The 16960-nt window shown below is 25.3% G+C and overlaps 1 protein-coding gene across 1 annotated transcript in view; it reads right to left on the bottom strand.

Annotated features, from left to right (window-relative positions):
* LOC136984771 (carcinoembryonic antigen-related cell adhesion molecule 5-like) overlaps positions 1-16960 on the bottom strand; it is a 165187-nt gene that overhangs the window by 73197 nt on the left and 75030 nt on the right. The window contains exons 2-4 of the mRNA XM_067281897.1: positions 11496-11834; positions 10451-10561; positions 8110-8313 (exon numbers count right to left, since the gene is read on the bottom strand). Of these exons, the coding sequence (XP_067137998.1) occupies positions 8110-8313; positions 10451-10561; positions 11496-11834 (654 nt within the window). The remainder of the gene's footprint in view (positions 1-8109; positions 8314-10450; positions 10562-11495; positions 11835-16960) is intronic.

The following is a 16960-nucleotide window of genomic DNA, read 5'->3' as shown; positions in this document are numbered from 1 at the left end:
GAAATGTGGTTGATGTGAACGATTACTAACGTATACCTGTCACAGAAAGAGTAATTTGTCCTTAGCAATCATCGAAGTGTAGATTATATCTGAAAGTTGGAACTCCCAAAGTGATGTATGGTAGGTACATTGAACGAAGCAGATTACATCAGATATTTGGAAAATGACAAATTGTCTTCACGTTAGATATAATTATATTCTACCTCAGTATAAAAATAATATGGCCAAGTTAGTTTCTAAAGAAGGGGAGAGCAAAAGAACACGAAGAATCAATCTAAATTGTCTGTATTTTCTAAATTTCTTTCATAAATGCCTCGAAGCAATTTGCTTAGTAACTTCAAAACTTTTAATTTTTTTTCTCCAGTTATTTAGTTAACAATAATAAAAATTGCCGTGTTTTATTTATTTTTTATTTTCGTAGCAAGCATCAATAACTTTTACTTCAATAAAAATATAAAAAAATTTATTATCCCTTTGGTATTCATTAAAGCATCTCAGCAACTAAATCATCTTTTTTATTTCCATATTTTAATATAAAATAATATAATAATATAAAATATATGAATATATTTATAACTAACTTAGTTTATGAACAATATAAATTATAAAATTAAAAAAATGAAAGTAAATTATAAACTAAGAAACAAAAGTTTTTCGAATTCGACTCAAATTATTCAAAATTTTCTAAAAGTTAGAAAGAAAATTGGATATAAGAATAAGAAAACTTATACGAATTCATACCAATTATATTCTATATTCAATTATATATCTCTAAATAAATTTATTCGAATAGGAAATTTTATTTTAACTATCAATAAAAGCAGAGAAATATCTTAAATTTTAAATAAACTTATTCTTCAGTTTTAAAAGAATTTATCTAAAAATATTTTGTACAACAAAAGTAAGAAAAATAATAATAATAATAAAAAAAAACAAAAAAAAACAATTAAGAAGTTCAAGAAATTTTCCAAGTCCTTTCCCATGTTTTCTCAACGATAAAGTTTTCAGTTGAAAAGGAAAGTACAAATCTTTCATGTATGGATAGTCGCAATCATTTATCATGCTACAAAACATTCAACTACCACATCATAGTTTTCTGGAAATCAACTGCATACTTCAAGTGAAATGTGGACTTAGATCATTTGCTGTGCTTTTCCCCATTCTTTTTAAAAAATACACCCATTTTTTATAGTATACCATTTCTTAAAACAGTACTAAATTATCCAGTTTCACATGGCTCATAAACCGTTTCGAAATTAATTAAAAAATATTGTTGTAAAAAAATTCAAAAAAGAAAAAAATATTGCATTTAAAATGATAAATATTTTTCCATTAAAATCATGCATAAGATTTATTAATTTAAATTCTAGTTTTGCATATAGAAACAAATCTAAAATTCAAAAATAGTAAAAAAAAAAATATATCTCATAAATCTTATAAAGAAAATATTTCTTCATCCAGCAGGAAATTGCATTTTTAGATACAATCTAAAAAATGTCAGTTCTAAAGTATATAATATACAGAAATAAAGCCTTATGAACTTTAAATAATTAGTTAGAACAGGAAAAAGTTAAATAAAGCTTTCTGTTTTATGCAGAAATATTATTAAAACATATATAAATAACTGTCATAAAAAATAAAATTAGTAGCCTATATAGGAAAAATCTAAGTTTTAAATTGATTTATGTCATTTAGAAATGGATAACTCTCATTTATGTTAATTAGATTCATTTATTATACAGAATAAATAGATAAATTATAAGAATTTTTAAAAAAATATTTAATGCATAAATAATTAAATCTTTCCATTTAACATTTATAAATAATTAATAGAAAAATTTTTTTGAAATCGTTTATTTTATTAAAATTGTATTTTATAGATTTATTTACTATTTATTGGGCTTCAATTTAAAAAAATAAATAAATTGTAGATCTATGTCATTCGTCTATTTGTCTGTATACGTCTTTGTTCTTCCTTAATTTCGAAAACAGCGTTAGATAGACGAAAGTCGAGAGCAGATATGGAAAGCTTAGGGAAAGGAACCCCAAATAACTATATAAGAAACGTCCGGTCTAAACCGGAAATCTAGTGATTTTAATTCAAAATTTTTCCCAGAATGCAGTTACATAGATGACGGGCATGACTCCGTTGTTAACAGGAAAAGTATGATGTACAGGGGCATGACGGTACTAATTTGAGAAATATGTTTAATTAAACAAAAAACATAACATAAAAAATTTTTGCTTGTTATAATATAAAAAGTTATAAAATTTTGAACAGTTATTATTACTTACAATATAAAAATTATAACTGAAAATATTAAAAACTAAATAAAATATTTTGATAAGAAAAAATGTTTTAAATTAATTATTTTTATTCAAATTATAAAAAAAATTATAAAGTAATAAATTTTAAAAGCTTGTAAATAATTTAAAATATATAAATCTATAAATGTTTTTAACGTCAAAAAATGATGAAAAATTGAAATAACAATTGCATTAAAAGATAAGAATAAAAGAAATAAATTGATACGGAAATCAGATTTAAAAAATATAAAATAAAAATTGTTATAGTAATACAAAACAATTGAACTCTTATTTAAAAAATACAAAAAGATTTAAACTCTAAAAGAAATGCTGAAAACTTTAAAAAAAAGTATAAATTGTTGAATTAAAAAAATACTTAAGTCATAGAAAAAATACAAATATTTAATCTTATTTCTTTTTTTAAAAAATATAAATATTTGAATCGAAAGTTGATATTAAAAAATAGAAATCGAACTATAAAAAATATTTGCACTTAAAAAATTAAGAATTATCTAAACAATATTTTATATTACAAAATTTATGTTTAACTTGTTTAAATAATTTCTTACTATCAATTATATTTAAATACTCACATTTTAACTATATATATATTTTAAAAAAACACTAATTTAATGTTTTAAAAAAATACAAAAATTCAAAATGTAATATTTTTTTCTTAAATAAATGTTCTAAAACTTTAATAAATTGGAAAAATAGCAAAACAAATCGACTTCGACTGAATATATATATATATATATATATATATATAAATTCCTTTTTTTTTAGTACACTCAAAAATCATTACTTTCATTTTAAAAATTGATATTATTTTTGCAAATTTCAACAAAAATTCCAAACATAATTAAAAGCGTATTTAATGACGTATAAAATATCAAGCGGGTTTGCTTATACAAAATTAATGAGAGAAAATTACGCGACATCCTTAATAGCTTTGCCTGAATAGTCAGTTATGATTAAACAAGTAGAATGGAAAATTACATTTATTAAAAATAATGCACGATCAGCGAAACTCAGTAATAATAAAACAAAAATTCATTAATACATATTTTAGTAAATGGAAAGGTATAAGGAAAAAATAAACATACGACATAGGAAAAAAAAGAAAGTTTTGCAAAATATTATCGAATTATTCATACGAAATTATTGAAAAAAAAAATATATATATATATATATATATTTAAAATTGTTTCTATTCAATTATCAAATTTTTTTTATGGTAGATAATTAAGATTTTTAAGCCGCTAGAGAACTTTACACGTTACATAAAGTAGTAATCCCTATGGAAAAATATAAATAAGTATTGAAGTTAATGATTGGTAACTAAATATTCTATTAAATGAAATTTTTCTAGAGAATTCTTTCATGTTTTAACATTATTATCGAAGTAATAAATCTTTAACACCGTCGACGATATACCATTAATTTTTTTTTGGCAATTAAGCATTGTGAAGATTTTGCCTGAAGCATTCTACTAACGCTCAATTTATTGAAACTCAACGCCTGAAACCAATTGTTAAGAACTGTTCACAATAGTTTCTTCTCCGTCATTAAAGGTTTTTATTTACCGTAAGATAGTCGGAACTTTTATCAGCTGCATCAGATAGATCACATGCTTAAACATTATAAGCAATGAATGTCAAAAGCACTCGCCTTTCATCATCGAATGTCAAGTTGAAAATTTTATCTTTTTGGTAATTTTCATTTAGTCTTTTTTTCTCCTCCCTTAAATTCTTATTTTTATTAATGAGTTCTTCAGGAAAGAATAGGGAAAAATACAGTAACATTTTTAATAATAGGCGAGAGTGTTGTTATTGATTTTAGTTATGTTTCCCTGAAGTCAAATATAGTTAATGAAAAACATAATTCTACTACAATATACTTTCAGGTTATAATAGAAGTCGGTTGCTGTTGATTATCGCGTGATTACTTCGAAATCAAGTCGTAAATATGATAAATTTAGCATCAAAATCACTGCATTTATAACATAGAATAAACTTTTTTAAAGAATTATCTTTAATAAAAATTAAAATTCAAGCATTTTTTATGTTAAAATCATGATATAAAGCATTCTAACGGTGTTCAATAAAGCTGAACAGGGTCGAATTTAAGAACAGGCATTTTGTGAGACACGAAACTTTCTTAATTTGGCATTTAAGCAAACTTTTTGATTAATAAGTAATAACGTAATTTAAAAAGGTATTTAATATAACCATTTATTTAATTGCAATTAAAGAGAAACGAGATTTCACGAAACGTATCCTAACAACTTAAACTAGTTAAATTAATGGAAACGAGAATGTTCCAAATTCAAGCTTTGTAATTCGGTTAAATAATATAAGATGCATTAACTCAGTTAAACGATACTTAATCTTAAAAATTAAATTAGTAAAAATATAATTAATTCTACGATGATTTTCAAAGCGAGCTTCTAATTTGATGCCATTACTCGCCATCCGATGAGTTCGAGAAGATTGTTTTCGACTGTATGTAAAATTTACACATTGTTAAAGTGTAGTAGTTAAGATGATGATGAAGAAGAGATATTACATTCTAGATAGATCCACCATTCATTTATTCAATTATCTTTACGTACAACACAAAATAATGTAACTATGAGAAGAAATGAATCGTGTGATGTCTTTCAGAAACCGCCAGTAAAAGAACTATACCATTTATCTAGTGCAGAACGTGAATTGTTTTCAGAGAACAATCCCGAATGTCTTGTTGATTATTGTAGCGATCAAATTTTCTTTTTATTTTTGTTCTCTTTGGTAAGAAATTCATTTCGAAATGGACCAATGGATCCCACAAGTAACAACAGATAAAAGAACAATACAAGCCTTACGTACTTTTTTCTATATAGATATATTTTTTTCTTCTTATATTATCAAGTATTTAGAGTTTACTGCGAGTTTAGATCATTTTTCTTAAATCTCTTCTACGATTTCTGCCCTTCATCAAATTATATAAATTGTGAGTGCTATAGAAGGATTAAAGATCATCTAGAGAGTAACATCAAGTATTACAGAAAGAAAAAGTCAAGAAGCGATCACTTTAAAAAATAAAATTATGAATTAAAAAATGATTTGAAATTTTAATAAAAATATAAAAATAAAATTTGAATCAAATATTAAATATTTTGAAAAATTCAACTTTAAGCTTTCTAAAATTGAATTTTTAATAAATACAGAAAAGTTGTTTCTTAAGAAAAAAATTACTTTTTTAATATAAATTTTTCTTAAATAATTCACTTAAATTTTTATAAAATTCTCAATTTATATGTTTAAAATCTGTAATAGAATTACAAGAAACAAAATAAATGTTCAAGATTTTATATTTATATGTTTTAAATATTAAATTTTATATTAAAACACATCTAGAAAAGAAACTACGATTGTATTTTTAAAATAAAAAATTATATATATATATATATTTTTCTAGTTTCTACATCATTCAAAATCTGAATATTTTAAACTTTGGAACATATTAATCCCTTAGTTTATATGAATTATTTATATATTCCATTAAATAAAACCCTGGAATATTATAAGCTTCTAGTTGAATTAGATTAAGATAAGATGTTTTTGTGGTTAGTAGAAGTAAAGATGATCTTCTTTTCCACTCTGCTACCACTAAGGAAGCCAGGGGTTAAGTAAGGTTATGTTGGATTGAGGTGGATCAAGTTCTACGATTTAGGTTAAAATTAGAGTCAAGTAAAGTTATTTTATTCAATTAAATAGTAAGATAAAACTATTCAACTTAAACACTAATTATCGTTAATACTTTAATTAAATTTTGACGAATAATTTCCATAATAAACAACATAATTGTTTTTGCAATCGTATAAGAAATGCAAGAACTAATTAGACCGATGGAAAATCTTAAAAATTTAAGAATAAATCATTTTAAAATACTTTTATACATATAAAAGTCATTTAAATATATAAAATATTCCAATATATATTTCACAAATTATATTTTATTCATGAAGACGAAGAGCAAGTGTATAATGCATTTACTCAACTTTGGCCGGGGAATCTTAAAATATATAAATTTAAACTCTTGTATAATGAAATTCAATTAAAAATATTTCTGTTTTAATACGTAAAAAGTTTCAAATTTTAAAATATTTTTACTTCACTCCTTTTAAAAGTTTATACATTCGAGCATAATGATTGTAGAGAATTATAGGGAAAAGTTTATAATTTTCTATGAATTTAATTTTAATTAGCATCGATCATTATAAAAATAGAATAGTATAAATATTATTAAATAGAAAATTATAAAGTTTTTTTTTAAAAAAAAAATATTCTCTCAAGTAATCAAAAACTGAAAATAACATTTTGAAAGAAAAATAATTTGAAATTCACGAAAAATCTATAAGTGCGCTAGTAAATGGAGAAATAGTTTTAAAGAAAGTTCAACAAACGTTAATCGAATAAAACAATCATTAAGAAAAATAACATTTTTTTTATTGCCGCAGTATTAAAAAATCTAATTTAAAACTTAATAATTAAAACGTTGATTGCTTAAAAATTAAAATAAAAAATAAAAAAATAAAAATAATAATTCACGAAAGAATTAAAGTATATAAAATTTCAGAAAAAGTTAAAAAATTTAAAAATAAATTTTATTTAATTTTTTAAACGATTTTTATTCGTTTATTTTTCGCCAAATAAAAAATAAAACCGTATATTTATCGTTATCAATTAAGTCATTTGAAGTATTTAGATTTAATTTTTCTAAAGGGTATACTTAAAATAATTATCACAAAGTTTAATATATAAATACTTTTTTTTCGTTTTTTTTAATCTTAAAGGACAGGATTTCTAAACGAATTCCCTAGAACACATTTACGAAAAACTTTCTCTTGGGATTACTATTTTCAACAAAATGGCTATAGCAGTTATCCAGGTGAAATTGTCTTAGTGGACAAGAATGTCCTCAAGGTAATGAAATGTTTGTCATTTTATTGTAATTGTTGTCATTCCATTTTAGATACTGGATATCTTTAAAGGAGCAATGAAAAAAAAAAAAAAAAAAAAAACTGTTTCGAAAGTTCAAGTTTGGAACCTTCTTTGTTCGAAGACACAAATGACATTCCCTTAGAGGTCCATTTTTTTAAATAAATGATCATGTTTTGTATTATTTTCAGCAGTATTTTTTGTTATTAATTCTCTCTCTCTCTAAATATATATATTGATACTTTATGAAGTAAAACATAAAGTATTATAATAGAAAAACAGTTTGAAAGTCCGAAAAATTATAAGATATTGTAATATTTAAAACCATTTATAAATTTTGATAGGAAAAACATAATATTTTAGAAGAAAATATATAAATTCTTAATTAAATGTTCTTAATATTTAAACTTAATATGCAATTTGGGTGTTAGAAAAGGTCAAGTTTGTTTACAAAGTGTTCTACTTTCTGTTATATTTTCTAAAATTTTATTGCAAAATTCTGCTATATAAAATTTATTGTCCGTTTTTTACAGCTGGAATTAATTGTAAACGAGTTTAAGTGAAAAGATCAATAGAGTGGTATGATAGAGTAAGTATATTATAGTATTTATTAAGAAATATTGAAAGAATAATTAGCCACTCCATTCAAATTCATGAATTTTAAGTGATATGATATTGATAGAGTTCAGAAGATACTAATTAATACAATAGATAGATGAAGAGCATTAGATAAATTTGTGCATCTCATAAAAATCTCCAGTTAAGTAAACGTTAAAGAATCAATAAAGATTCACGCATGCATGATAATGATACATACCATTCATGTCCAATGTTACTGTGCCAATAGTAGGGACGGTGAGATTGGTATTCGATGCTTGACAAGCCAATCCAGTCATTAAATCTGATCTCTCCAGTTTTGGCAAGTGAAGCTCGTTTCTGACGATTCCATTTTCCATCGAAGAAAAACTGTCATCAAGTAAAGAAGAATCTTGCCACCAAGTCACAGATGGTGATGGGTCACCTGCAATAAACTACCTGATTTAATGACACTTTTCTATCTTTTGACAACTGTAAAAGTAAACTATCAATCAACCGGAAATTAATTTTCGGACGAAAAAAGTTCTTATTAATATCTCGAAAAAGTTTTTTTTTCTAAGTATGAAGAATGTATTTACAGATAATAAAATAGTTTTGAATGTTAGAATGTGAATAAAAGTGATTCTTTTAATAAAAAAACGAAAAGTAATTTTAGAATTTTTTGGAAACTTTTAAGAGAATTTTAAGTATATTTTAAAATAAATTAATGCTCTAAGTTAAATATAACGATGCACCAAGTATTAAAATAATTTATTAAAATTTTTAATCAATTTTTTAATAACATTTTTAACATAAAATTGTATATAAATCTTAAAGTTAATTAAAAATATCAGATAAATAAATATAATATAATGTATTTTATATATATTTTTTTTTCTTTGAATTCTACATATTTAATTGATAGATGCTACAGCTTAAAGTATTAACCTCCCTCTCCCCTCGCTAAATACATTGCTCTTACACAAAACAGTTCCCTATATTTCATAATTTAAAATTAAATAAACAATATAAATCTTTAGCTGATAGGATAGATAAGGCATTTAAGGTTTCATCCTACAGCTCTAAAACGCTGTGGATCAATCCGGGCGAGGCATTCCCAGGAATTTTTGTGGGCATGTGTCAAGTCCTGTCTCTCACCACTCATATTCTCCGTTGTGGGCCTGGCTAAATACATGATTGGCCTGAAAAGAGGCCTTCTTAGCGTTCAAAGAGTGGAAAGATATGATATATATGTATAGGTTTTTTTACGTGATTAGAATACTACAAACAAATAATAAATGCTAAAAAAATTCTATGAAAAAGAATTATATAAAGCTTATATGTATAATTTTTGAAATTTATATGTGGTTTCTCTTAATCTGATTGGCTCACCAAAGACACGATCAACCAATCAGATTAACAAAACCGCACATATATTCGGACTAATCTTGATTTCTATGTTGGAACTAATGTCGATAGAATCATTATTTTCGATTTCTTTGCCACATTCGTTGCTTAACTATTAAAAAAATAGCAAATACTACTTTACAAAATAGAAAAATTAATTAAAAATTTTATAATAAAGAAAAAAATAATTCAAGAAGATTTTTACTTTAATTTAATGAAAGAATTATAAACTTTTCTAAACTAACTTCATTATATTTATTGCTAAAATCGAATTTTTATTTGAAGAAAGCAATCGAAAATTAAAAAGAATCAATATTTTAAATAATTTTTTTATGAATTTCATTTCTTAAACTGTTTAATCAAATTCGCGTTTAACAGAAAATCCAAGAATTTAAAACGAAAAAAAATGTATAATTATAAAAAAAATCTATCGATTAATTTAAGAGAAAAATAATATATACATATACATATATTTTTATGTATATAAGTATTATAAAATTTTAAAGAAATGCAAGAATGAAAGATTTAAGTTTTATTCAAGATGAAAAATAGATTTTGGATGTAAAAGTGATCGTTACTAATGAAAGTCCGTTTATCGGTGTTGAAACAACATATCGAAATTTTTGCTATCTTTTATAAAGGAATTTTCACCTAGATGTTATTATTGGAAACAGTTATAGACGGAAGAAAGTATAAAAGCTATATCTTGAGAAGCGCATGAACGAAAGAAAACATTCCTCTTATAAGAGATTGCGAAGTAGAAGTTGGAGTGACAACTTCGCATCTGTCAGCTTACCCGACGGGGTTTATAAGAAGCTAGCTGTGTAATCAGGTCTCCGAAAACTTTAACTAAGATGTTAGGAACACTGACATATTGCATGACAGTCGTGTCAAAAAAGAACCGGAAATCTGACAAGAGAGAATCGGAAATTATTTTTATGACTTTTTTATTCTGATGCAGTGCCGGAATGTAAAGAAATAACGTAACAAATAACTAAATATAACTATAAAAAATATATTTTGCCTATATATATATATATATATATATATATTTAAAAAACAGTAGTATCGGCATAAAGAAATTGGTAAATTTAATAGGAAATGTAAAATTGAATTTTTATTTCTTTCTTTATAAATAAAAAAAATATTTTATATGCATTTTTCTTAATTCTTACCTCCGCTAGCTTCACAGATGAGGTTAAGTGAAGAGCCTTCGTCGTATGGACCAATAACTCCTTCCAGTTTGTTGCCTTCTTCATTCCTTATGATGGTCTCACGTGGTGGAACTAATAACGGTGTAAAGAGAGTTGGCCAAAAGCAGCATTGAACTAACCATTTAGAGAATATATTTTTTTTTCTTATTTATATGTCTTTGATAAGATAAAGTAGGATGGCTATTTGTTAATCGACAGGACAATTTAATTTAAGGTCTTACTGAAAGCGTTATCCATTCTGATGGATTAGAAGAGCACTTTTGAGAAATTATTTTTGTAGATAAAACAAGACCAATGATGTTGATGCCAAGTGCTATTTTTAATCTCTTTTAACACAAAGAGTTCTTCTGAATGATAATGATTGTATCGAACAATACGGCAAAGTAGATTCCGCCATGAATTTTTATCAAGAAAATGCAACTTGACATCTTTTACAAAATGCAAACGATTTATAAAAATCAAAATTTCATCAGTCGGGAAAAAAAACGAAATTAAGAAATATTTCTTGATTTCTTTCAAAGATTTGTAAGAACATTTCTTTTTATTTTAATTTTTTTAATTTTTTTTTCTTTAAATTTTAATTAACAAAAATAATTTCTCTATTTTTCATAAATATACACTTGAATGTAAATAAGTTTTATTAATTACTAACCTGTAAAACAGTAAAAATATAATGAAGTAAGCACGAATTTACTCATCCCAGGAAAAAATTATTAAATTTTTACAAATTTTTTTAATGTATAATTTATAATGAAATTAAATTTTAATATATTTTTTTTATAAAAAACTTATAAAAAAGTTTTTAATTATATAAATATATATATTAAAAAACCAGATCTACTTGGAATCCTATTTTGCACAAAATTAATTTTCGTTTTTTTTTTAATTATTTAGAAGAGAAGTTAACTTAATTAACCCGAGGGAGATTAAAGATTAATTTAAACATAGAGGAAAGCTATAAGTGAAAGTATCGTAGTAATAAACAGAGCTGCTATTGCTTACGAACCAATAACCTTAAGTCGGACGCTGTGGCTCACAGTTCTGGATCGTCTGTAATCAATACGACATTTATATTCTCCTTCATCCTCAAAGTTCACTGGATAAATTGTAAGACTTGGAGTTTTTAAAGTCACATCGAAGTATGCTCGAGAACCCAGTTCTGTGCTTGGAAAATGTCGAGCTTGTTGTACGGGATGATTCCTAGCATCCAATGTGTATATAGGCACGAGTGACTCTCCTTTGTACCAGAGGATCAAGGCTATCGTCTCGTCACCGGTGGTGACTGTGATGTTGCAAGGCAAAGAGGCCTTTCCACCCACTACTCCGTGATGTACAGGGAGGTTAGCTGTAGTTAACGAGAGAAAAAGTAGAAAAATTAATTTTTAAAAAAAGGTAGAAAATTGTATTATTTACTTTAAAAAAATTTTTTAAATTATTTAATTGGGTTGCATTTCTAAAAAAAATATAGACCTATAAATTCCCATAAATTCCCTGGAATGGTGTTAGATAGACGAAAGTCGAGATCAGATATGGAAAGCTCAGGTATTGGAGGCCCGATGAACTATAAAAGAACTGCCGGTCTATAGCGGAAGTCACCTAATTTCATTCAAAAATTTTCCCAGAACGGACTTACCGGCATTACTCTGTTGTTATCAGGAAAAGTATGATGTACGGGGGCAAGACATTACTAATTTGAGATCGAAAGCATATATTTTAAATTAAATAAATTTAAAATATAATTACGAATTGCAGTCCGACATTGTGACGATGTGGCAATAATTTTTGATCGTTCACAGCTCAAATATTTTCTGTATTTGTTAATTAAATTAAAGGGAAATGTTCAATATTCAAACGTAATATGCTAATAATTAATCAATGATTATGGTTTCCTGAATCTAAGGGTTTCTTATTTTAAAAAAAAGTCTTAAAAAATAGAAAAAAAACGAGAAGATAAAACAATTGTTTAAACCATTAAAACATTTTAAGTTTAATTTCTTCTTAAAATTTTATATATAAGTACGAAGACGTAATTATTCAGATATTGCATAATATAGTTTTAAACACATCAAAATATGATTGAATGGCTTGACAAGAAGGCCAATAAATTGTAAATTGTGTAAAGTCAGTTATTCGATCAGCTTCATTATCTTCCTTCAAATTCAATGACAATTATGTAACAGTTCAGATAGATATATTCGTTTTATCCAATGTTGAAGATATTTCTCTTCTACTCGTCATACACGTTAGCCTTTAATTAATTAATCAATCAAGTGATGACCCTCGAGGTTGAACAAACATTCCTGTGAGAAGTTTACATTCGATCCGTCTTCTGAGCATCTTTGGCACTGTTTAAATAAAATCACTGCCGCTTGTCAAAAGTTTGTGGCGTGCAAGAGAAGCAAAAGAATAAAAAAAGAAAGAAGAAAAAGGAAAAAAAGAAGTCAGCAGAACTGTTCTATCCAAAGTCTATGCCTATGTATAATGCATGAGGTATAGTTAAGGTTTTAACTCTTGCACTATCTTCATTGAGGGGAAGTTCTTAAGCAAAACATGGAAGCAATTGGCATGAAAATAGGTTGCCATGCTAAAAGAACAATTTGATAATGTTAAAAATTTATCAATTTACTACTAGCATAAGTTGTATAACTAAAAAAAATAAAGAAGAAAATTTTAAAAACCTATTCATAAAGAAATATGTATATTTTTGTTAATTTTAATTATATAAAATTATTAAATTTTAAAAATAAAATTTAGAAAAAACAAATTTGAAAAAATACAGAATTATAAATCGGTAAATATACTTTCAGGATATGAAAATGGATAACTTTTAACGAAATTCTATCAACTGGTTTCCACTTGTAACTCGATGCAAGGTGTGTCATTCTTAAGATTATTGTCAGGTAACACTTGATGAATCTTCATTCAGTTGGTTTGTCTTGTTCTTGACTTGTTTTCGCAAGCAGAATAAGGTGAAGAGAGAAGCTTTTCTTATGTAGGTAAAAGTCACGTACACTGTTTGTCGATGTCTCTGTAAACAATCTTTCACGTAATCTCCTAATAGGTCCACATATCATGGCTGAAGAATTCCCCCTCAAATCCATTACCGTGTCAACAACCAAAAAGGTAACATTAAAAGTAACGGTATAAAATAAACTTGCTTTCTATTATACTATAAATTACTTCTGTTGTGGGTTGTTTATTGTTTATCATTACTAAAAATTCCAAAGGATGAAGATTAAAATGATTAAGATTACCTTGAAAAATGTCCAAAACTCTAAACACAAATTCTTCTTTTCTTTAAAAGATTTTGTTTCAAAATCGCAATTATGCAAAACTAATCTTATGGCATTGTAAATCCAAGAATAGATTTTTGTTTGGAGCCTTGCCAGAACGACCATTAAAGAATTAAAATAAAATATAAAAAAAAACTATTTTAAATATTTGCAAAAGGAAACTAGAATAAAATATAAATTTATAACAATAATAATAATTTTTAGAACAAGAACTAAATAAATTATTCTAATAAGAAAAATTAGGATTATTTTATTCTCAATTTTATTGTTTTAGTTATGAAATATTAATAAATATTTGCAGAGAACCAAGGAAAAAAATATTTAATATATAAAATATTGTAAAAAAAATAGCAATTTTTTAAAGTTGACAATCAATTCATCACTCTAATAAAAATTTTATATGGCAATTTACGTGATAAAATTATCAAATATTCTACATAAATGATTTTTATACTTAGTTTATACTTAAATGTTCATCGATTAACCTATTAAAATGCACGGTAAATTCTATATAAAATTATATATATTTAGTAAAATTTTAAGTAATTTATATGCAATTATTTTAAAATTTAAATATATATATATATTAATATTTTTAAAATATTATTTAAGGCTTTGGTAAGCTACAAAGCTGCACAGATAAACACTGAAAAGCACGTTATTTTATCAGTTAATTAAATTGGAAATTATGGTGAATTGATACTCGAAGATATGTAGATTTTAAAAAACCGTTCTTTGCATATCTTTTATATAATAAAGCTTAATAAAACGTCTGCCTGATAAAAATTAAGTGTGAGTATATAAATATACATTATATAAAAATAGAATTACTGTAAGGAATCAGGCAATTTTCTACAAGTGAAAGTGTTATGTGCTTAATCAATGAATAGTCATTAAACAATCGATAAGAACTACTCTTTAATGCAATGAAAATAGCCAGAAGGAGTGAAAGAGAAGTACAATAACGAAAATCGTTAATTTAATAATGGATCTTGAATATCATTTTGTGTAAAGTAGTAACTTTGTAATGGAGGATATTTATAAAGCAGTAAAACAAGGGGGAGAATTATATATTGCTTACATAGATTTAAAACACTTTTCAATCTTTAACATAAAAGTTCACGTTAGCGTAGTTTAGTGTTGTATTACTTCACCTTCCTTCTCAGGCTAAAAACCATAAAAAGAACGATTCCATTTCCATTTTTATGTTATCGATTTGTGAAGTATGTTATGCTTGACAACTTCAATATATATTTTTTTTAAACTTATAATCAAAAATGTCATACAAAACGACGAAATAGTTTAAAAATGAACATAAACGTGTAGTAGAAAAGTGTTTTTCTAATGAAAAAAAATATGTAAAAACAAGTTTAAAAAAAATTACCAGTGATTAAACAGAATGTTTTTTCCCCATAATTTTTATTCATGTTTCTTCCCATTTGTTTATAAATATAAAACTTAAAAAAAGTACTTAGAGAACTTTTAAGAAAGTTTAAGTAATTGAGATAGAAATTATTAAACAACCGAAACTTTTTCTGAGAAGAGGAAAAAAATGTTTGTAGAATCTTCTCTGATAACATTAAAGAAAGAAAGTTCTATCCAAGAAATGTTGTTTGTGGATGAAAGGATTTTCTGTAAGACATCTGTTAAAGATATACCGTATAATATATATATATATATATATATATACTGACTTCCATAACTGTGGTTATTGTATCGTTTGTATTTTATTGAATTTTATTTATCTTATCATATTAAATATAAAATGAGATGGAATGTTGTATGTTTTGTAAACTAAGTAAGAGTAAAACTGAAAAAAGTAAAAAATCGATAAATGTGTGGCACGTAATCAGAATACGAGAACTGAATAAATAAAGACAAGAAGCTAATATAATTTGAATAAATCAAATAAATTACATTCTTCAAATCTTTCAAGATTGCTGAAAGAAGAATTTTTCAACGTTAAAATAAATTAAAATATATATACATAATAATTTTATTTTACGAAACGATAATTAAAAGTGAAATAAAATGAAAAATATTATGGAGAATTTATCTTAAAGTGCTACAAAAGTGCATTGCAAATATTGAAAGTTTACGTGATTCCAAGGCATAAATTCTTTAAAGTGTCATTATTTTATGATCTGTTTAAACTAGATTGTTAGCTTAAATACATCATAAAAATAGAATAAATAATTAAAACTAGTCGCGAAGTAATAAAGGAATGTGGAAAAATTCGAGTAGATAATAATCGCTTTTGATTATCATAGAAAAATCCTAGACAATTCGAGAAAACGTGAATTTTTAACAGATGAAATTTTTATTGAGTCGTTCGTGTTTGGATACGAATTGCATAAAGTTAATTGAAAATAAAAGTTTTATTATTAATGACCGTGTATATATATATGTGTGTATAAATATTGCGAGTAATAAGCGAATAGAAAATAAAACCACTTTTGGCAATACGTCATTAAAAATTACAACATATAATTTTGTGTTTTACATTTTAAGAGATAATAACCAATCTCGGTTCATAACTAGTTTAGCCCGAGGAAATACGCCGTTGCTTCATAATTGACGATGTAAATTCTATAACCTTACTTTGGGATTTATAAAAGTAAAACGAGTGGAATACAGAAGTCCATTAAGAACGACTCGCGAGAGTTCTAACTTAGATCAAGAAGAAGAAGAATAATACTTTTGCTCTTCCTCCCCCTCTCTCTTTCTATTGGTGTTCATCAATCGATAAGAGCTCATTACAGATGTACTGTTTAAACAATGCCTTTGGCATCGACGACAACAGTTGTTTTATGTTTTGGCTGAAGCGTTTATCGTCATCTTAATAAATCCATTGGGAACAATGGCCGAAGGGTCGAACGTCGTTAGAAACGTAGCGTGAAAATTAACGTGTCCGACAGACTGGTGATAACCGAGAGTGTGAAATGTTCCATCTTTCGATTTATCGCTTAAGGGAAAAAAATATCAAGAAGATATTGCCTTTCATAAGCTGTAGTTACCTTCTTGAGTCGTTTGCTATCTTGCTGGATTAAGGATAGGTTATTTTTAAGAATGATTGGAAGATTCACTAAAATAACAAGATCATTTTCGTGAATATCTCACACGCAAATTGGTCCATCATCAGCAATGCAAATTGTCCGACACTTTCCCCCCTTTCTTA

This window comes from Centruroides vittatus, unplaced genomic scaffold (assembly GCF_030686945.1).
Source record: "Centruroides vittatus isolate TY-2023 unplaced genomic scaffold, ASM3068694v2 contig_927, whole genome shotgun sequence".
Lineage (NCBI taxonomy): Eukaryota > Metazoa > Arthropoda > Arachnida > Scorpiones > Buthidae > Centruroides > Centruroides vittatus.
The sequence above is the reverse complement of the archived record's forward strand: the minus strand, read 5'-3'. Positions and strand labels throughout refer to the sequence as shown.